The sequence below is a fragment of the Brachypodium distachyon genome, chromosome 1 (assembly GCF_000005505.3).
Source record: "Brachypodium distachyon strain Bd21 chromosome 1, Brachypodium_distachyon_v3.0, whole genome shotgun sequence".
Lineage (NCBI taxonomy): Eukaryota > Viridiplantae > Streptophyta > Magnoliopsida > Poales > Poaceae > Brachypodium > Brachypodium distachyon.
In genome coordinates this window covers 48,250,529-48,272,932 of record NC_016131.3, presented here as the reverse complement: position 1 = coordinate 48,272,932, position 22,404 = coordinate 48,250,529, and the positions used below count along the sequence as shown (strand labels likewise).

The following is a 22,404-nucleotide window of genomic DNA, read 5'->3' as shown; positions in this document are numbered from 1 at the left end:
TGCATTAGTTTTTTCTTATACAGCAAATTACACATCTTTTTTTTTATTGTTGATCAGTCGATTGTCGGTTTTGCTTCGCCTTACAGAGTCAACACGCCATTTTTTGCTCGGTGATCACTCTTCATTGACCACTAAATGCAAATAACATGTCTAATAAACTGAAACGAACATAAACAACAGGAAAAAAAAACTCATAAACTTAGATCAAAATTGTACGAGGCAGTTGTTTTCAACTCTGCTCTTCGATCGCTCAGTGGTAATCAAAGTCCGGTTTGAAACATACGGTGTATGATTTCTCTCCCATAATGTGATTTTGCGAAAATCTGAATGCAAAAAATCCCATGGTAACCAAGCGATTATGACATTGCAAACTTTCATTTTTTTTCCTTTGAATCAAATCTCTTTGAAAATTCCATGAGGATTGTTTTTTGTAAGTTTGTATTCATCCAACTTATACTGACGCAACCAATTTAAATATGTATAATTTTATATACCACAAGTCTAAAATTTTAGAGTAAATTTAAAAGAAAACATATTTTTCGTATCAAGATTTTCAGAAAACCACTATTGTTGCTAACCATCTCAAAGAATCATCACTTATTGGACGGACTAAACCGTTTGATATGGTTTTCGAGTTCTGTGAAAACCTCCGTCCAAAAAATGATGGTTCTTTGATACAATTAGCAATAACCGTTATTTTGAGAAAATCCGGATGAAAAATGTGTTTTTTCTAAAGTTTACTCAAATTTCATTTGGTAACCATATTTGTTTGCTAACCACAGTACAGTATTTTACAGTTCGGCTAATCATTTTTCGGTTACTTTACCATGCGGCCATGCCCGGCACGGCGGCGGCGCCCCCTTTCCCCTTCCCGCGCCGGCGCGCTGTGTTTCCTCCCCCAAACGGGCCCAAAACCCCGCATAAACCCTTCCCTCTCCTCTCCCCCCCTTCCCCTCCCATGCTCCACACCACCGCCGCTATGCTCCACGCGACCTCCCCCCTCCGCTCCCTCCTCCGCATCCATCTCCAGCGCATCCGCCCACCGAACCCTCGCCTCGCCCGCCTCCGCCTCCTCTCTTCCTCGTCACCGTCCGGCGGCGACGGATGGGCCACCCACGACCCGCTCGCCGACGGCCTCTTCCCATCGGCGGTGTCCTCTTCCGCGGCCGCTTCCGACCCCGACACCCCCGGGGAGCACTCCGACGCCCGTGGCGTGTTCGACCCCGTCTCCGGCCGCATCGTCATGACGCAGCAGGCGCAGCCGCAGCAGCCGTCCCGTCCTCCTTCGTCGTGCTCCGGCGGGCAGAAGGGGAAGGGGAGGCCGAGCGGCGGGAAGGGCGAGGGCAGGTGGGCGGCGGTGGCCGCAGCGAGGAGGTCCGGGGGCAAGGCGGCCGGCAAAGCGAGGACCTCGTACGTCTGCAGCCACTGCGGGGACGGGTTCTCGCAGTGGTGGGGCACGTGCCGCAGCTGCGAGGCGGTGGGGACCCTCACGAAGTACGTCGTGGAGCCTGACTCCGCCAACCCCGAGGGGTCGCACCACGCGGGCCGGTCGTGGATTCCGCAGAAGAGCAAGGAGATGGTGCCCCAGAGCCTCGGGGACGTGACCAAGGGGTTTGACCAGGCGGAGTGGCGCATTCCGCTGTAACATTTCTTAGCCCCTGTCGAACTTTGGAGAAATGCTGGCTTCCTTAGTTTCTTCTCTCAACTATATTGTATAGATATGATTTTAGGATGTTAAATTTACTGACTGTTCTGTGTGGACATGGTAATCGGCTTTAGGATAGAGTAGTCACAATGAAATGCAGTTGTTTGGTAGCTCACTGAATATTTTCCCTGTTTATGTATATGCTATTTTTCTTATTTGCAGGCCGGGGAACTTTGGAAATGAAATTGCTCGGGTGCTCGGGGGTGGCATTGTTCCTGGTAAAACACCAATCTACTTCTTTGGTACTGGTTGAAAGTAAAATTGGTGTAGGACTGTAGGGATTCTCTTTGTATAAATTTCAAATTGTGATATGTCTTGCAGCTCCACCCAAACTTCTCAATTGCTTAAGACAACCATATATCATCAAATATGATGGCAGTTGAATTCCGCCTTTTTTTAATATAGCTCTATGTTATTTTGCCTTTCCAAATTGACCCCAGATTCGTTGGAAAGTTTGACCCCAGGGTGTGCTATTTGTACAACATAGTGAATATAGAGCCATTAGAGCACAACCTCAATGTGCTAGTAAGCTCTCTGTTTTTTTTTTCTTTGTCAATTGGAGAGACTGTTTCATTCTTGTAATATTTCTTGATTTGGTCCGGAACTTTCATCTCGTGCCGACATGTTGCACTCCATTTCTGTGTTATTAGTTCTTACCATGTTTGAGAAAAAGTACATCTGATGTGTTTCATGATTCATGAAGCTTCTGTACTTCACAGCATCAATTCATTTGCCTACTATTTTTCATCGATTGCCATCATACATGTTGTTTTGCAGGTTCTTTGGTTTTAGTAGGTGGGGATCCAGGTGTTGGCAAAAGTTCATTGATGTTACAGGTAAATGTACACATCTGGGTGTTCATTGTTACATTGTTCTGCTTTCTCATCTTATATTTTCAACCCATTAAGATACCGGCATTCATTTACCTACCACACACTTATATTTAAAATTTATCTACTTCCTTACATGTTGAGTATTGGAATTTGTGATTTTCTGTACCTAATTTCTTAACTCTTGGAATCTGACTACACCATTTTTTTCTCTGTAGCTTGCTTCTATTGTATCTGATGGTTCTGAGGACCAGGGGTCTTCTCCTGTTGTATATGTGTCCGGTGAGGAGGTTGGTTATATAACCTTGTCCAATCTCCATCATTTGTACCTTCTTAACTGTTTTGGGTGCGAACTGACAGAAACTCCATCGACTGACTTATGACACTCATAATAGCCTTCCGTCTTTGATGTTCTCAAATTTCTTATATTTCACTGAACATTGTTTAATAAAAAAAGCTGTTACTTTGTTTGCAGAGCATTGAGCAAATTGCAAATAGAGCTGATCGCATGAGTATCAGGTCTAGAAATTTGTACCTATACTCTAGTACGGATATTGAGGTATGTTGTTTGACTGGCGTCATCTATGATCTATACTCATTATTTAGGCTCAGTTTACCTTTAGATTTTGAGAACACATGACTTGTAGTTCTAGTAACTAAGCTAAGTGTGACCATGTTCTCAAGTGTTAAAGAGCAGTGGACCCTCCTCGTCACATATACGAGCTCTTCTTTCATACCACCTAATAAAGCTATTGAGTACTGATAGAGTGGTACTTCGTTTTGTTCCATACTCAACTAATAGATCTGGAAATTTCATTGGATGGACTTCCATGATATGATCAGAACTTTCATCAGCAAATAAACTAAACAGTTTAAGAATCATGTACTTTAATACCAGCTAACACTGTTGGCTTTCTTGTAAAGCTGGCCATTCTGCCTGTAATATAAAAACTATGCTCTGATAGATGATGGATCACTAGCATTTGTGACTTCTGTAGCAGCTAACCGACTATTTGGATCACTAACCGGCTAAAAGTATAATAGAAGCAATGTTACTATTTGGACACAAGATAATCATATTTGTGACTTCTGTAGCAGCTAACCTTGGAAAATCTTAGCGGATAGATCATAACTATAAAATATCAAACTTTGTCCCACTTCTTGTTCCACAGGATATATTGGACAAAATCCAGCCATTATCTCCAAGAGCTCTCATTGTTGATTCAATTCAGACAGTTTATATTAAAGCATTTGCTGGAAGTGCTGGGAATCATATGCAGGTGTTTCAACCAATACTTTCCAGATTATCTTGAGTCATGCCTTGCATGTCCTGTATTACTAAATCATAAATCATGGGTTCAAGGGTGCCATTTATAATAGTTTTTCCTATTTTGTTAACTCTCAAAATAGCCTATTCAACTAAAGTAACTTCATAAATACATATCATGATAGTTTACCTTGGAGGTTAATTTGACTAGTTTTCTGAATTTTAGTACTCCCTCCGTCCAACAAAAGATGTCTCAAGTTTGTAAAAATATGGATGCATCTAGACATGACTTAGAGTATAGATGCATTCAAATTTAGTCAAAGTTGAGACATCCTTTGTTGGACAGAGTGAGTATTGGATCTAGTAACATTTTAATTTTCTGACCTAGAGTACAAATTGCATACCAAATATTAAGTTCTGATGCTGAACATGATGTCGTTGTGATTCTTAGGAAATGCTCATATTGTATCTTAAGTTGCTGAAAGTATGTCCTATGTTTTGGCGAGCATAGGTCAAGGAATGCACATCTGCCTTGTTAAGTTTTGCAAAACTGACGAATATCCCTGTTTTCTTGGTAAGTTACACTGTGCGAGAAGTTTATCATTCATCCTGTATAAATGGCAATTATGTTTTCTTTGTGATAGTTAGTGACTCCCTGCCCCCAATCTCTTTTTCTCCAGATTGGGCATGTCACAAAAACTGGTGATATTGCTGGCCCACGTATTCTAGAACACATAGTGGATGTTGTTTTATATATGGAGGTTGGTAAAATACTGCTTCCTAGTGGATCTTTTCCTTTTAATGTGACTGGATGCCACATTAGGATTCTAGCAGAACTTTATAGATTATACACTAAATACATATGTAAGCACCAAAGTCTTGGTGCTGCATGGAAATGTCTGAAATGTAAATGTTTTTTTGTAAAGTTAATAAACACAGTAACAGGTTTGTATTGGTCTACCAACACATGCGTTTAGTGATTTCTTCTTACAAAACAATCATGAATCGCAGAAAGAAATTAACCATATAACTACAAGAGTTTTCCTCCTAGTTTTCAGAATTGACCTAGGGCGAAAAAAATTCATGAAAACCAACTTTTATCACTGGAAGTCAACTGTTCTAGAATCTCGGGCATTCTGTATATATGCGTGTGTGAAATAGACAGGGATCCTCCAAAGTGGTAGAGAAAATCAACAAAACTATATCACAGTGAATTTTCTTCACTAGTGCAGGAATCTGGTCCCAAAATGGGAGTTATGGGCCTATACCTAATTTTGGGAACACCAGTACACCACTTTGTATTCCTCAATAAATCTTGTGTACTGCTGTAACTTTAGAAATACATAAGGTGTGGTCCATATTTGCTTTATATGTGTTTCCTTTACCATGAGGAGTTCTGCTCCTATGTGAATTTTTGTCCCCTATATATTTGCCCCCTGTAGACCATGGGGAGATCAACAAGTGGACAAGAGAAAGAGAGAGATAGCTCCATCTAACATCCCTACTTGTAGTCTCATACTCTCATATAGTGTTTTTCCCCTTCAAGCTGACGTGGTTTGTCCCTGCAAGGGTTTTCTATATCAATATAATGCTTCCTGTTCCTGGGATCATCTTCTATTTGCTGCTCCTTTCAGTAGCCAAATACCTCCAGATTCTTCATCTATTCTCATTTCCTTCAGATAATGATCCAGGTCATATAGCCTTTACAGAAAAGTAATTCTATTTTTTACTACTAAGGTGATTGACACATAAATTTCTAGAACCGTGTGACCTCACTCTTTTCATGCAAGTTAACATACTGTAGATTGCAAATTAAACAAAAGCTTGGTTCTCTTCTTTCAGGGGGAGAGATGCTTATCTCATTGACTGTTACGGTCCGTGAAGAATCGTTTCGGTTCAACAGACGAGGTATATCATTATACTTCTGTCAAAATATAATACTTTTCAGTATATAAAAGCATCTATGTTGGATTTACCTGTCTTCTTAGTGCTAAGATAGTGTTTCCTTCCTAACCTGTCTTGGTCCTTACTTTCACTGCCCCCCCCCCCCCCCCTAGTCTAGTCATGGTGGCTTTCTGAAAGCACTTGCATTTTCTGCTTTTTTTAAATGTAAAATCAGTTAAAACTTAAAAGCATTGTTCGAGCCATAGCAGCCTACTTTTCTCTTAACATTTGGAATGTGTAAATATTCATGCAACTAACTAGATTTCGCAGCACAGCACATCAGCGACAAACTGACCCTAAAGCAAATGTTTGCCACTTATGCCTCTCTTTTTTGGTTAGCTTGGTGTATTTCAAATGTCAGAATATGGTCTGGAAGCTGTTTTGAATCCCAGCGAGATGTTCCTAACTGAACATGATTCAGATTCTGAAATACTAGCTGGGCTCGCCGTAGCTGTTGCTTTGGATGGATCCAGGTCCTTTGCTGTTGAAGTTCAGGTACTACATATGACGATCGCTGGTGTCCTTCCAAGCCTGCAATTTATTTTCCTTCCAGCACTGCATGCTATTTCTTTGCTCCCTTAGTGTAGTATTGCCTTGACCTTACTTTTTTCAAAATGAATCTTGTATGTCACTTTTACCAATAATTCCATCTTCTGTTGCTGTGATGATTTTTAGTATAGATGTAAGGAAACTTAAAAATTACTGTGTCATCAACTAGACTCACGGTTTTGATAATGCTTGTATCAATCTCTTAAATAGGGCACATTTTATAGTGGCTCGGTTCATAACTTTTGGTCACTTCATTCTATGTTCCTGGTAAAACAAAATCACTGTGTCGGACCTTGTAGTGACCATTCGTTTGGATCATCTGTGCACTCTTGATATTTCAGCTTAGTTGAGGCATATGTAATGTGAACGTAGTTGTGGAAATTCCTTTAGCACTGTTATGAATACACTTCCACCTTTCTTTTGCACATGTCGGCCTCTTTTTTTGCGAAGGGAATAAATACGCTTCTTTGTCTTGAGGTGCTATTTGTGTCGTTTTTCAGGCGTTATGTGTTTCTGGTTCTCGCACTCGAGGTCAAGTTGTTGGCATACCATCAAGCAGGGCTGATGTGATAATATCAGTAAGTATTTAATTATTTCCATAATACTTCCAACCAATAAAGCATTCTGCCCCCACATAGGTATTGCCTATGCTGTATGTCTTAATTAAATGTATGGACAAGGTATTGCAGACTAGTTGCAAGTTTATTCTAGCTCACTAACCCAGCATTTGGTGTTAGAGCTGCACAAAAATACCAGATTGCAAAATAATCTCTTCTCCTAACCCTGCAGATTCTTATGAAGCAAGCAGGTCTAAAACTTCAGGACAGTGTAAGCTCCTCAAGCTTCTATTTGCCTCTCTTAACTAATTACGTGCAAATTTTCAGTGTTAGTTCCGACACAATCAGTAAGCTGGTGTCACGTGTAGCCTGGCTGGTTGCTTGGCTGGCCTTTTGAGAGACTGAATGAACTAATTTGCACCAACGCTCCGCTCATGGCATGTAGGGGCATTATCACAAATGCTGGCATGCTCTAACATTACTGGGGACTATTATGATATGTATGGCAGTGGCCCAACTTTCACAAGCTTCACTGATATTTCAGTTTACCAGGATTTTGGTCAACCTTGACTGTAAATCAGCTTTGCTCCCACATTCCGCTTCTGGTACTAATTTTCTGTTTGTACTGCAGGTTATTTTTCTCAATGTGGTTAGTGGCTTCAATCTGACAGAAACTGCAGGAGATCTGGCCATAGCAGCTTCAATTTGCAGCAGGTAGTTTCTTGTGTGGTTTATTTCTGGGAGTTCATAACTACAGTACATCATATGGATTTAGTTGCTCTAGTATAAGTAGTAGCCCCCCCCCCCCCCCCCCCCACCTCCTTCCCTCTTTGAATACTTCGCTGTCCATGGCCCTTGTGTTATCATGGTTATCATGTTGCATGATGGGCTTTAAAATTTACTGAATGAACTGGGCAAATTTCACATATTTAATGATGCTGGTGGGTGGTTATTTTTTGTCTATATTTCCACATATATGTTTGTTAACTTTTGAGTAACCCTTTTTTACTTGTTTTCAGTTTCTTGGAATTTCCTATCCCAAATGATATTGCATTTATTGGAGAGATCGGCCTTGGTGGTGAACTTAGAACTGTAAGTTTGTGGTTTTCGTGTATATTCTTATTAGCTGTGTATATTCTTTATTGGTGCTCGTGTCTTAAAGGAAAGAGCTTGTGATTGTCAAGGAAAATTTGATTTCAGAAGAAAAGAGTTGAAATGTGCATAGGAGATGGGATAACATGTTCTTTCCGCGAGCCTTTTAGGATATTTTTTGTGCTATTCATATTTGCTTCTAAAGTCTGAACGGTGCTTAGGAACATTACTTCCGACCATTTTATGAAAGCTATGCCCCCAGCCAATAATACTATATTTAGGCAGCTCTTAACAGATTTACGACGGAAGTATGTGCCCACTGAACCACTGGAGTTCCTGAACCAAATAGTAGCATTTTAGCTAGCAATGAGCTATTGGGTAGCCACTAGCTATTAACCTATCTATTTTTCCCATGACTGCTCGTTGATTATTTTTCCCTGACGTCAAGAAGTTAAGCTATTTCTTATTTTAGCTGCAATACGATGTATTAAGGTTTCTTTTATTTCCCTCTTCAAGGTGCCAAGAATGGATAAGCGCGTGATAGCTATCGCGAAGTTGGGCTACAGGAACTGTGTTGTTCCCAAGGCTTCAGAGAACCTGCTCAAACCGCTCAATCTTGATATCAAGATCTTGCCCTGCAGCAATCTGAAGGAGTTCATAAACACTGTGTTTAGGCCAGAAGGATGATGTTACATCCTGCTCAGAGTGCTCTGCTTAGTGCTTACAATTTGCTGACTGACTGCATGTGTAGGTTTTTAGCGTGCCTAGGTCCATTGTTAATAACGTGCCTAGGTCCATTGTTAATAACTTGGATGGTTGGGTTGATGTGCGATTTGACGCATCCATTTTTCATCACCCCGGACATTTTTGTCATTTTAGCTTCTTATATTGCAAGTCATGCCTGTTTTCATGTGTGTTTGTTGAGACAAAATGGTCCCAGGCATTTAGCGTCTGTCCCCGAACAATCCATGCATTTTTTTAGGCCTCTCGTCTTCGTTACAGCTGTAGTATCTGAATTCACGCACTAAACACACGCACACAACATTCACACGTCCTACTCATAGTGTGAAAGACAGACCTACAACTAATCACGCATACTAAATTCTCGGAGTCAACTCATAGTGTGAAAGACGGACCTACACAACTAATCACGCATACTAAATTCTCGGAGTCATTGGATTATTTACATAGGTTATGTTACTTTGGGACAAGCATGAGAGGCAAAACAACAGAGGTAATAAATCTTAAGATAAACGAAATTTGTCTCAACCAGGAATCAAACTCGTGCAGGCTGGGTGCAAGCCGGCAACCCACGCCAAATGAGCTCCAGCCGTGCGTTTTGGTTGACTTCAGAACCCTCACCACTGTTTGCACTTATCAGAAGGTGTGAGGAAACTAGTGGCATTTGACAGTTTTGAAAACGTTATCTCCAGCCGGTCCCCCAAACATCAAATGGCGGTGCAGCCGCTAAAAAACTAAATCCAAAAAGTAGCCGGCGTGACTCAACAATTTAGCCAGCGTCCTTCAAGCCGTTCCCTACTCACAGGGGGCTACCGGGGACGCCGGCTGAAACTGAAAAGCAGCGCGGGCCACCATTGTCGGTGAGACAAATCAAATTTGTGCCAACATTTGGGGGTTGCAGCTGATGCCGGCTCCACTCCAAACAAATTGCTTGCGCCGGCGTGGCCCCCGTATGGTCAGGTAGGGGAGGTAGGGGGGGGGGGGGGACATTCGACGGTTTTGAAGATGTATTTTACTAATGTGCTCTCCAATTAAGGTAACACCTGCAAATATAACTTCAAATCTTGCCTTCCCTCCGTTCATTAAGAATCAAATTCACCCAAAATTAGATGGATATATTCTAGATACATCTAATATTTTGATAAGAAATATGAAACAAAAATAATATAAAAAATTTTATTTAGATTTGTAGGGTTTTACCATCTCCGAAGAGAAGTAACCCTTCCAGAAATTCTCAGTGGCCCATGAGGGCCAAAGAGGGGGTTTGGAAATAGTTTTCAACCAGCAATTGACGCGCCTCGGTATAACCTCACTAGCTGCGTCATTGCCCCAAGCGCAAAGATGCCTTCTCCGCTGCGCCACCCTCCCTTTCTTATACCCACCTCCGCCGCCTCAGCTTTCCTCAATACCCGAGGTGGGACTAAACATCCTTCAGCGAACGCACGAGAGGCGGGCATACGTCCTCAGGGGCCGCTTCTTTCTTAGCACAGCACGGGAAGAGTTTCGGGCCTTTCGGCCCACGATCTGATTACGAGAATCAGCAGTTCCCGAGCATCCTCTCTCTCAAAAAAAAAAAAAAAAATCAGTTCCCGAGCAACTTGCTAAAAAGAAAAAAACAGTTCCCGAGAATCCCCTCAACAACGAAAACAAAAACAACGAGAAAGTATAATCCTAGCGGTTTATTTTTGGTTCACTTTTCCCCTAGATTTTTTAAACACGTGGGTTTACGAGTATTAATCATTTGATTTGAAATATTCAAGGGTATCTTGGCCCTGTTGAAAAAAGTGACTATATTAACATAACCCATGCCTTGTTTTTTATTCACATTTCAGAAATGTAAACCATCCAATCTTTTTTGACAAGGTTCACGCCCAGTAACACGTCCGAAATTGATTTCTAGCCCCTTGCGAGATCTGGGCGAAAACTGGGAGCTGAACTCTGTGCAATACAAAAATCAGAAAAGGCGAAGCAAATCTTCAAAGCAAACCGTGGACGAGGAAATGCTACAGTATTTATTTATTCTTACGGAGAGAACCAAAGGATGACTTGCCGTAACTAATAAATACTGCTAGCGAGTACTAATCCATCTGCACAAAGGTATCAGTATCCGTGTGACCTCACTTCACACCATTGGAGTTGGAAGATGCGAGTCCATCTTCAACTTTGGGGTTGGAAGGCGAGCCATCCAAAAGCTTGGCTGTCCGCTCGTCTTCCACCTTCGCGTCTTCAACGTCTTGCTTGCAGAGGAAGCTTGGCTGGTTGGTGGAGGAGAGAAGCCTTGCCCACATCCTATCGGTTATGGAGACTTTGTTCTGCTTTTCTGTGATCCTCTGGAGTCGGTGAATGAAGCAAAGAATCAGTCATGGAGGGAGATGGACAAGTTTTTAGTCTAACTTTGTGATTCTGAATGCAGTAACACTTGGTTCAACTGTGCCGCTGAGGGTGACTTACGTAAAAGGGAATATAGCAATGCCGACCGTTTACTTGGCCAACGGTGAACCCAGTGTATCCTGCCATGGCTCCATGAACCACACTGTGAGCCAACAGTGTGCAGTAGACATTATCCGATGCATTGCTAGGAATGGCACGTATCATGTATGTAGGATCTGCAGAGAAGCCATGGTATTTGAAATTAGTTACTGACCTATTATCAGACTGGGCAAGTAAGGGGAACAAGGACCACTGACCAATGTACTTCAGATTTATGGTTGTTTTGGTTTTCTTGAAATGCTCCTGAATTTACATAAAGAAAGAACACTGATTAAGAAGGCAATTCTATCACAGATTTAAATGAAACATGTAATGATGCATGGTTTGATGCAGAAAGGAGCTAAAATAAGTAAAATGCCAAACCCAATGAAGCAGATCTATGGAAGATACAAACTGAACTCCAAGAGTCTCACATTTATTTTCTGAGATAACCAAAGACCGACATCAAGAAGCAGAGCATTGCCTGAGGCGTCCTGCCCCATTGCCTTCATGGTTTCAGCAAATAGTTTCTGTCCTGCACCCTCAGCAACGACAATGACCATATGGCCATTGTCCTTCAGACGCTTTTCTATATATCTGTAAAGTCCACCTTCACCTTCGAGATAGAAAGGTGACTCCGGAATCAAGCAACAATCCTGATGCATAGAAATTGTTTTTTAGCTCCAATGAAGTAACTCAAACCCTTATCTTGAGTGTAAACACAGAGGTACAACTTGAATACTTTCAGCTTGCTGGAGATGTTAACATACCACGTCTCTGCTCGCTAGAGTAGCATAATGTGCGATGAAACCTGCCTCAGCAAACATAGCACTGATCAAAATTATGGTGTAGATGAATTGAGTAAATGGACCAGCTTACACTCTGAAAATTGCTACAGAAAAAGGCATGTTTTAGTTCAAAGCTGAAGTGTTGCATTCACAAACAAGGGGGACATGCCAAGTGATGCCCAAAAGAATGTGAAACATCCACAATCCAATAAAGTTACATATGTCAGCTATTGTCATTTCATCTACTTGCAAAAGTATGAAAAATGGCATGCAACGATTAGCCATACAGCACAAGAAATGCATCCCAAATCTCAATTCACAAAACTGAAATAGGTTGATTTGGGATTACCTTAGAGCAGTAAATAGCGCTTAAGGACTTAAGGTTGTTCACGAAAAAAAAAAGCAATACTGGAACTTCACAAGTTCACAGGCAACTGTCAATAACATCATAACTTACCACTGTATCGACCCATCAGCTTTACAAGTCCTATACCATTCTCAGCACTTTCAGCTTCCACGTGAGCAGCATTTATTGCACGTTGGGCCTCCTCGACTGCACTGTCGAAACCAAATGACTTATCAATTACCTGAAACAAGGGTAGCGATTGATTCAGGCATTAGCTTTACAAGGGCAGTATGTGCTTTTCACCAAAATATCACTATAACATGGAACCGGGTATTACAGGGATGTCATTATCAATAGTCTTTGGAATGCCAGCAACAGCAACTTTGAGACCACGTCTTCTAACCTCCTGCATTAAGATTAAGTAAAGAGTACACTCACAAACATGTTGCAGCAAATTTTGTATAGCAATATACAGTTGGTTGAATATCAATATGCCATTTGACCAGATTATAAGTTATACAGGATATATGTTGACTAAATGCTATAATTCAATCATTCAGCTTAAAGAGCACTTTCAGCAAATCTATAACTGTGCTTACTTCAAAAATTACTCTTGCACCCCTTTGACTACCATCACCACCAATTACATAGACCTGGACAAAAACAAAAGATTAAACCACTGGGCAAGTGTAGGATGTCTAGGTTTGGCAGGAGAACTGTCATGATGCCAAGGGAATAACAAAGTGGTCCTAATACAGAGTTTAGGAAAAACAGAAGAAATGATGTTTCTTTACTTCACCTGATTTATAACACGGTCCTGAATGCTGTCAACAATCTTCATGGTATCATGGCCTCCTCGTGATGAGCCGAGAATAGTTCCACCCCTTTTGTGAATGTCATTTACACTCTTTGGAGTCAAGTTGATAGTGTTGCAAGCATAGAAACCTCTATACCCACCCTATGAAAAATAATCAGAATTAGAATAATAAGTAGCAGCGTGTTCGTCTATCACTAGACAATTGTTCTTGTTCTTCCTATGATTCCTAACCCCACATAAAAGAAAAATTACTATATTCTAGTACTACTTCGAACTTCTAAGTGAAAAGAACTCGATAGAGATTTACAGCAATAACCAAAGAGGTATATTTTGGTAACTGGTTTTTATGGTGCTAGGCATAATTTATCGAATCCCTAAACTGGGATAAGTATTCACCATATTTAGCTTGCTATGACGCGTATTCCTGAATATTGGGTTGATTTGCTGGACATTTGTAACAGAAAAATGAAAGTGTATAATAGTTATTCCAGGATGCCTACAATGGAACTCCAGCAAAGAGGCAATTTGTAGAATCCCAGGGGGGAAATGACCTATTGATACTTAATGTGTAGAATACTCTAGAATCCCAGGGGGGGATGCAGTTGGTACTTTATGTGGACTTCATGATGCAGTGTAATGAGCAACGACTTACCTGAATTCCAAGTATTTTGGTGACACCATACATGTCAGATAAGCCACAAACAATTTCCCTAATCACAGTATTCAGCCCAGGGCATAGCCCTCCACAGGTGACAATGCATGCATGGACCTCATCAGATTCAAAATAGACCTGATTGGAGACAGAAACGAGGTCAAAAAACCATTTCTCCTTATTTGCCACTTTGTCAGCAACTCGGCATATGAAACACAATGTGACATACTCTTTGGCGAGGTCCAGCACGACGGAAGTGGTTTCCTCTTGCGCCACCCTTGTGAACAACAATCTGCATTGAACAGTACAAGTCAACATGGAACTCTCTTGTATGAAGTACTCGCCATTTTGTTGACAGTAAGGGAAGCACGAGTTCACATCAAATTTCTCAATTCACCTTCTGGCAGACTGTGTCATCCGGGTTAACGAAGTACTGCCTGCAAACGGAGTATTTATTTTCGAGCCAACAACAATACACGAAGGGAAACAGGGAGCAAATCAAGTTAGTAAAATTCAGTCTTACTTGACGACGGAGTATGCTGGGTTATCTTGCAGCGGATTTGAATAGGTCTGCCACATAAAATAACAAAATGGTCATCAGGATCACAAAACAACAATTGTGTCATGTAGCTACGAATTTCAACATTTTTTTCCAGGGTCCTCTGTGATTAATCAGAGAACCGCCCAAAGCCGTCACAATATTGGAAACATTCTCGGAAAAGGAAAAAACAAAAACTAAGTTGGGTGACCATGCATTCACAAAGCTGTTACAAAAACGGCACTTATTTAAGGCCATTGCAATTGCAGTCCTCATCAAAACTTTAAAGTGCCCATGCAGCGGCGCAAATATGACGAACAAACAAAAGGTAGTCGGAGTAGTACTATTTAATAACAAAAGCAAGCAACAGCTTTAGATCACACAGAATCTCGATCAGATTCCACGTTCTCCCGCATGATCCCACAATCAGTCAACCACTCCACATGCCAGCGATCTAGCTTCCGGGAATCGCCCCGCCGCCCCGATCCCCAGATCGATCCACGCGCAGTCCGCACACACACTCGACGCCGAGAACAGAGCACTCACCGGGAGATCGGGGAGGTAGTCGGACAGATGCGGCACGTCCTCGAGGACGTACCCGGCCTCACCGGCCACCAGCTTCGTTTCGGGCTTCGCCGCCGTCCCGTCCATCGCCTCCCGTGTCGCCCTCTCGGACCACCACGCGGGCCTCCGCGGCGTGTCGCGGCGGTCGAGCAGGTGGTGGTGCGCGTGCGGCAGGCGGGCCCGCAGGCTCGGCACGGCGATGGGGGCGGGGGTGGGGGCGGGATCAGTAGCCGCGTCGGTCGTCCGCGACGGCGACGCCATGGGTGGATGCGGCAGCGGGGGAGGGCTCCATTTTCCGGGTAGGGGTTTGCGTGGCTGGTTTTGGGGCGACGGCGACGGTGGCGCGTGGCGACGGCGGGGGCAAGGCTGACGGCGACGGGAGAGGGGGAATGAGATTCTGTGGGAGTGTGGGGAAACGGCCAAACGGAGAGTACGGTACGGGACGGGGCCGGAGCAATAGAGGAGGAGGACTGCGTTCTGCCACCTGGCGGTGGGGCCAGGCTGCTAGGTTCCAATATTCTATCCGTGTGATGTGGTTTGAGTTGAGATTAGGATTTGTGCTCAGATCGTACGGGTATAATTATCAAGACAAATTCTCTTTTTTTTTGTGGGCAACAAATTCTAAGTCTTACAAAGAATATAGATTCATTGGTAAAAAAAGAATATAGATTCATTTATTTTTGTGATCGAAATTGAGTTTATTGTTAGAATAAGTCGGAATTACAGTCAACGATGCTTGGAGGTGACTCGAGGCTTAACACATTGGTCCTCTACACCCCGCTTAGAAAATTGAGCAAGCTCATGTATGGCTAGCCTGTACGCACTCTTCACCGTAAATAGTCCAATCTGGTCATAATGCCAGGCGATGAAATCGTCCATCCGCCGCGACGAAAGCTAAGCCGCGAGATGTACTCCACGTCATGCGGCCAGAAAAAAAAAATCATTCATCACGTCCAAATTAAATCCCAGCCCCGTCCATCTGGCAATATTTAGGTCCTTCACTCTCACTCACATAGTAACGTCGGGTTCTCTTTTTAAAATTGTCCCAGACCAGTTTGCTGATCGTTTCCTTTTTTGAAAAACTTGCAGCCTTGCACGATTTTTTAAGCTGGGCAAGAACATGTTCAACCGATGTGACGGTGCGTGTTCTAGTACGGTGATTTTGTTTTGTTTTTGAAAGTATATTCTAGTACGGTGATTGCATCCGAACGGTAAGTGTGATTTGATTTGGCATGTATTAGTGGCAGGAATTGCATTAATTGTTTTCCTAAAATGAAACACTAACATGTTTTTCAGATTGAAAACACTTAATTTTATTTTCTACTTGTAATAGAATGATGGTTTAATTCATTTTATACTGGTAATAGAATAATGGCCTTTTCAGATTCGGCATGTATCCGTGAGAATTCAAAATGTTTTCATGCAAAAAGAGGGGCGCTAGGCGGCCATGCCTAATTGGCGGACGATTGCCAAAACAAAACTTAGTGATCAAATTGCGATAGCCCCGAAAACGGGCCGTTCGATTTTTTTTTTTTGCCTAATTGGCTTTTATGTTAACTTTTCATTTTATCTTTTAGTTTTAAGCTTTTAATTTTCTCCTTTACCAAACTTTATTTAAAAAACAAAATACTCACGTCCAGATGGGTGGCTCCCCTAGGACGTCGCCCCGAGTGGCGGCGATCGACAGCGTCTCCTGACCGGCGACGCGCGATGCAGGGCGGCGACACGCGAACAGGCATGAGGGGATGTGGCCGCGGCGGCGCGGGAAGGATTGAGGGGAAAGAGTGAGAGAAAGAGAAATAAAAGAATGATAGATGTGTCGTGCCTGTCACGTGGATTTGTCTACCTTGGACGTACGAACACAAAAGAAGGAACACGCGAAGCATAGCTATTCGCCGCAACTAAGTTTAAATAAAAAGTGGCTAGCCAAAAAACTAGAGATGCAAATGGGTCATCACTTATCTAGGTTTTCGTAAAAAATGGGTTATTTGTGAAATTTAAAAGTTCATGTGACCTACATATTTCGTAATTATTTGGATTGTTTTTTTATTTCTTCCAATTTTTCCTAAAGCAGGGGATCTATTTCTACGTGGCATGGTTGTGTGCATGCTTTCTTCCACGAGCTTCCTTGCGTCCGCATTGTCATTTCCCAGTTCCTTTTCGTTCTTTTCGGTAGCTTAGGTCCTGTTTGGTACTAGAGTTTTTGACGTGTTTGTTAGGTATAAACCACACCAAATTGAAAAACACTACAAACCTTAAATGGTTGTTTGGTATGAAGGATTTGAAGAGGATTATCCCTAGTCTCTTCAACAAAACACTCCATTTTTGTACTCCCTCCGTCCTACATTAAGTGACTCAAATTTGCTCAAATATGGAAATATCTATGTCTAAAATGTGTCTAGATACATGTAATAGAAAGACACTTAATATGGGACGAAGAGAGTAGCAAATAAAAACACTTCTCAAACTAGGCTTTATTTGGATGTAGACATTGGGATGCTTGGCATTGCATTGGCTCCAATGCTAATATCATAGGATATTGATGTTGAGATTGAATGCCAATATTTCTATTTGGATGTGTAGGTATTCGGAACCTAGATTTGATATTGAGACTGAATACCAAATCATGTTTGGATGGTCAAAGTGATGAATTGAATTTGGTGATGATTACACTGTGCTATACATATGCCAAACATGTATTAATTTGTGTAAAATTTTGATAAATATAAAAAAGACAAGAATGTGTTGGGAAAAAAAATGTAATGATTAAATTTTGATAATACAAAAATGACATTTTGACAATAGCTGTGTGGCACACCGTATCGCCATCACTGTTATTTTCTTTGGATTGCCTGAAATTTTTGCCGTTCATACCAACTAGATGAATTAGCTGGATTTATAAGCTCCAATCAGACAAGATGATATCTGCTTCTGGAAATGTTTTTTTCCTGCATAAACTAGTGGAAATGCCCGTGCGTTGCCACGGCCTACCACATGTCCAACCTCTCCAGTCGCGTATGTCCGTTTTGTCGCCCTTTTTAACTTGGTTATTTTATTTTTAACGTGTAATTTTTTTTGAGAATTTTTTGAACTTGTTTTCACGGTTTGTACCGTTCTCTTCACCGTCGTTTGTCAAACTTCCCATAAAATTTGTGGCCCTCCATAAGTTGTCTAAACTTTTATTGAAGATAAGTTGATTCCTCAACATTTTTATATGTTTTGTGCTCTAAGATTTTACACGGACGATTTAAATTCAGCATCTCTGATTCGTTAGCTTATATTTACGCCCTCTGATCCATATTACTTGTCGAAATATTACATGTATCTAGATGTTTTTTGAACATAGATACATCAATATTTTGACAAATTTGATACATCTAGAAATTAAATATCTCGCTCTCTCATCGTGTACTCCAGTCCAGTCTCTTCCTATTCCCCCCCAAAAAAAGTCCAGTCTCCGATTCCGCCGTCACTCCACTCACCCCCGACCATGCATCCCCTTCGGCTATGTCCGGTCGCGTGGGAGCTCTCTCCGCTTCGTCGGCTCCAGATCTGCCGCCGTTTCCCATCCCCTGCACCGGCGCGTCGCTCCATCCCCTGGTCCGGTGCCTCCCCATCTCATGATTCGGCGCGCGCGACGTCGGCGGCGGCTTCCTCGAGCTCGGCAGCTGCCTGCGCCCCGCGCGCCGCTCCTTCTCTCCCCCCTCTCTGCACTGCCGCTCCGACTTCCACCCCTGAACGCCCGCCTCAAGTCCTCTGCCGGATACGCTCGCCGCCTCGACCGGCATGGCCACCACGGCCGCCGTCCTCTGCTCCCTCTCCGTCCCTGCCTCCCGTCTTCCCGATCTGCGCGTGCATGGAGTGCTTCCTCCTCTGAGAATCCGGCCACCATGGCTTGCCGCCCCAACCAACAGGGCCACCACCAGCCGCTGGCGGACAGCCCGGAAGAACTACTGCTGCCAAATTTTTGTTACACCATGGAAACTCGATATAATGTCGAGTGCGTGCACAGGATTCTTGAGCATTTCTTGGCAATGGACCAGGCGAATGGTGGTGCTTCCCTATGCGTGGATGATGTGATTGCATCCCCTTCGAGGATACCAATCACTGCTCTTGCAAATTAATTGGTGGCTATCTTGCAGAGGTTGCATCGGATGTCAATCTGAAACCTCCAAAATTCCAAGCTCTAGCTTCTATTGTGCTTGAGTATGCACGGCAATTAGATGATGGCCTCTATCGGGCCATTGATATATACTCCTGATTGAAGGCAGTAGATCTTTCAGTTTTGGTCAGCTAGGTGCATCTTAGTTGTCCCCATTGATTTTTTTTTCACAGCTGTTTTGAGGACGTTTTCAGAGCGAAAGTTTTACAACGGTTCATATTCTTGGTCAGGTTTGGTTGTTTTGTCAGCGGCCTTGCCTAGATTTCATTCTTCCTCGCCAAAACGACGAACAGTAAGCTTTTGACAGCAAGCTTTTCACTTTATGCAACTAACTAATTAAGTAGGTCCAGGGCTTATTCTAATGTATCAAGTCCACTCATGCTTTCTCTGCCACTTGTGACCGGAGAAACTTTTTTCACAACCCTTATGATTTTGGCTTCTTTTTTTTTGCGTTAAACCAATCAAGTTTCTCTTGGAGTTTATAGCACTGTGTGCATGCATCAGCTTGATGGTCTGTGACTGTGATAAAATATAATCTCTATCCAGAAGATGGCTGGATCAATCTTGGTAGATAAGAAACAATAGTTTTACTCTATTACCTAAAATTAGGTGTCATTGTAAACACAGATCACACAAGCAAGAAGGATTAACAATGACACAAGAAAGACATAAAATTGGGGACATAATTGCTTGTTTTATCAGGTGAAGGTGTCTAGCATCCTCAAATTAATGTCAAAACCTCCGGTCAGGAGGCGCAGTGGAGGTGGTGGAGGCGGTCCGGGTGAGCGAAAATTTCCTATGAGCGAGATGGTCAGTGAATGTGCTAAAATTTCCTGCAAGAAGTTCAATTTTTTTTTGAGTTGTCAAATTTTCTGTATTGGATCTGTTCTTCTGTTAGCATGAACACATGAATTAGATTCTATTCCTCTTCCTTATTCTTCCTAAATAGACCCCCCCCTTCACCTACCCCCCAACCTAGGTGTGGAAGTAAAATCAATCCTTGTTTGTGCATCGCTGAACTTACATACCCTGCTCAACATTCTCTTAAAACAAATTTGCTAGTTCTTACAGGACAACCTTGAGTGCTTCATTCTTGTGAATCTTCTAAAATTTTCTGCAAGAAGCTCCATTTTTTGCTTAGATTTTCATTATTTAATTGTCCAATTTTGCTTTGTGGAACTTTTATTGTTCTTGCAGCAGAACTGGTCTCCAAGCAAGAGCATATTCTTCCATTTTGGTCAAGCTGGCAGAGATTGTTTAAGACTTTGCAGTTCAGGCAAGATCTGAAAAAGGTAATTTTTTGGGGGGTCTATGAGATGGTGGATGTTCATGAAACATTGTATTACCTTCATTCTGAATTTCTTCAATGAAACCTAGGTAGCTGTTGAAATGGCCCAACTGAAACAGAAATGGTAGGTTTTGGACTTGTCCCTCTGTTTAATGGACATAGTATCTGAATTCTGAATCATATGGTTGTCCCACTAAGACAGCGGCCTAAATCTCTATTCTGTTGAACCGCCACTTTGTTTGAGTATTCTGTGTTGGGCCAGTCCAGAATGTTTATGCCTAGTCCATATTCAGAATTTCAGATTCCATTGATAGCTTGTTGTTGTTTTCAGGTTTTGGGACATGTGTGTTATCACATTTTGCTGCTGGTATGAATGGTTACATGGCTACTGTGACAAATATTAAGAGTCCGTTGAACAAGTGGCGTTGTGGCGCTGCCCTTATTTCGGTAAGATTTGTAACTGCACCACTCCTTCATTTTTCTTTTAGCGATTTGTTCCTTCGGAATTTGTTTGTATAGACATGCAATCAGTCCATGTTGTATCTAGAACACATAGCTCACATCTGTTTTCATATGCCAAGTCTATGATGACCGTGAAGCGATGGTCACGTGGTCCTGCAAGCTCAGCAATGGATTGATGACAAGTACACCATTTTCATCTCCAAGGTTAAAAATCTATATCATAAATATGTGTCTACTATTAATTTAAATGAATCCACACTTGATGTGCTAATTCTTTTGGTCCACATAATAGCATGTTATATATCATAGATGATGTGCACAAAATAAACTAATTCATAAATATGCGTCTGCTGAAATAGTTCTTCTATGATGTAAGGACCTCTTTATAGACAATGTTCTTAGTGTACGTTTTAGCAGTACCCTTGGAGCCCTTCTTTTTAGTGTCCATTGGCTGGACTGCAAGGACCTTGACGTTCTTTCTAGCCGTGGATCTGGATAGGGCGCATACAGCTGCCCATGAGAGAAAACCGGCTCGGGCAAGTAGATTCCGACATTAGGAATAGTTTGCCCTTGTGCCTTGTTGACCGTCATGGCGAAGCTGAGTCTGATAGGAAATTGCTTTCTCTTGAACTGAAAAGGAAACATCTCATCATCAGACGGACAGAGGGGGATCCTTGGCAAGAAAATCCTCTTTCCAGCATGGTCCCCCAAAACAATTTCTGCATCTATCACATTCCGCTGAAATCCTCGTACTACGAGCCTCGTGCCATTGCAAAGACCGTTTGCAGGGTCAATGTTTCTGAGGAGAATAACAGGGCAGTTGATTTTCAACTTCAACAGATGTGGTGGCAGCCTGTTAGGTGTCAAACTGTTCAAGAAGTCGCATGGATATAAGTTATGAGGGTCGTCAACAGCTTCGTCGAAACTGTGATACACCATCTCATCTCCCTGGAATCGTTCTATCATCTTCATGTTAATCCTATCCACGCAGTCATTTCGTGTTGACAAGATTGTTCTCGATGTGATGTAGCTTTGATCGAACATGTTGGCATGTAGACTGGGGAAAACATGGTCTATCAGTGCATCAAGGTCAGTGTCCTCTCCAGTGGATGGCACGCATATCTCATCTGGAAGGCAGACGTCACCATCATTATTTGTTTCCTCGGTGCCATTGCCAATGCGCAACAGGTATTCCGCAAACCACGGGTCTTTATGTGCCCTCATGTTGTGTACCAGCTTCAGGTGTCGCATGTAATCCCAAAGGTAACTCTTGCGTAGTGATGCGTCAACTATCTGAGCCCTTGACCCTTTACGGACAACAGGCAGTACTTGCCTAAAATCTCCACCAAACACAACTGTCTTTCCACCGAATGGCAGGCCTGGTTTGCTCATTATATCACGCATACTGCTATCCAGTGCCTCCACTGCTTGTCGCTTTGTCATGGAAGCCTCGTCCCAGATAATAAGTGAGGTTGATTGTAGGAGCTTGGCGGTGCCGCTTTGTTTGTTGAAGCTACAAAATCCGCCATCGTCGATGTTCCGTGGTATCTTGAACCGTGAATGTGCAGTTCTTCCACCAGGCATTATGGAAGCTGCAACACCGGATGTTGCTGTCGCCACTGCAATTTTATCC

General features: G+C 42.4%; 2 protein-coding genes and 1 non-coding gene across 3 annotated transcripts; 1 reads left to right on the top strand and 2 right to left on the bottom strand.

Moving 5' to 3' along the window:
* Positions 1-820: 820 nt before the first annotated feature.
* LOC100840689 (DNA repair protein RadA-like) lies at positions 821-8,854 on the top strand. The gene is given in 15 exon segments (XM_014898941.2): positions 821-1,641; positions 1,868-1,923; positions 2,483-2,541; positions 2,754-2,825; positions 3,011-3,094; positions 3,708-3,815; positions 4,314-4,376; positions 4,483-4,563; positions 5,645-5,710; positions 6,086-6,241; positions 6,796-6,873; positions 7,085-7,123; positions 7,484-7,566; positions 7,872-7,944; positions 8,461-8,854. Coding segments are annotated over 15 exon segments (1,995 nt in total). The 5' UTR covers positions 821-835; the 3' UTR covers positions 8,632-8,854.
* A 1,023-nt stretch (positions 8,855-9,877) lies between these two features.
* Positions 9,878-10,028, bottom strand: LOC112270335. The gene has a single exon (XR_002962727.1). It is a non-coding gene; the product is annotated as a U4 spliceosomal RNA (small nuclear RNA).
* Positions 10,029-10,658: 630 nt separating this feature from the next.
* On the bottom strand, positions 10,659-15,274 carry LOC100839985 (ATP-dependent 6-phosphofructokinase 3). The gene is made up of 14 exons (XM_003564280.4): positions 14,842-15,274; positions 14,281-14,327; positions 14,155-14,194; positions 13,987-14,049; positions 13,758-13,895; positions 13,088-13,246; positions 12,888-12,941; positions 12,626-12,694; positions 12,400-12,529; positions 11,925-11,965; positions 11,589-11,810; positions 11,373-11,418; positions 11,137-11,291; positions 10,659-11,015 (listed from the first exon to the last, which is right to left on the bottom strand). The coding sequence occupies exons 1-14, from the start codon at positions 15,118-15,120 to the stop codon at positions 10,803-10,805; spliced, it is 1,656 nt and encodes a 551-aa protein (XP_003564328.1). The 5' UTR covers positions 15,121-15,274; the 3' UTR covers positions 10,659-10,802.
* Positions 15,275-22,404: the final 7,130 nt, after the last annotated feature.

What these genes read in the sequence shown, in the direction of transcription:
- LOC100839985 (XM_003564280.4), bottom strand. Translation starts at nt 15,120, where the DNA reads ATGGCGTCGCCGTCGCGGACGACCGACGCGGCTACTGATCCCGCCCCC. An exon ending in ACTACCTCCCCGATCTCCCG is followed by an intron (nt 14,328 to 14,841) that starts GTGAGTGCTCTG and finishes TTTATGTGGCAG; the next exon opens with ACCTATTCAAATCCGCTGCA. An exon ending in CCAAAATACTTGGAATTCAG is followed by an intron (nt 13,247 to 13,757) that starts GTAAGTCGTTGC and finishes TATTTTTCATAG; the next exon opens with GGTGGGTATAGAGGTTTCTA.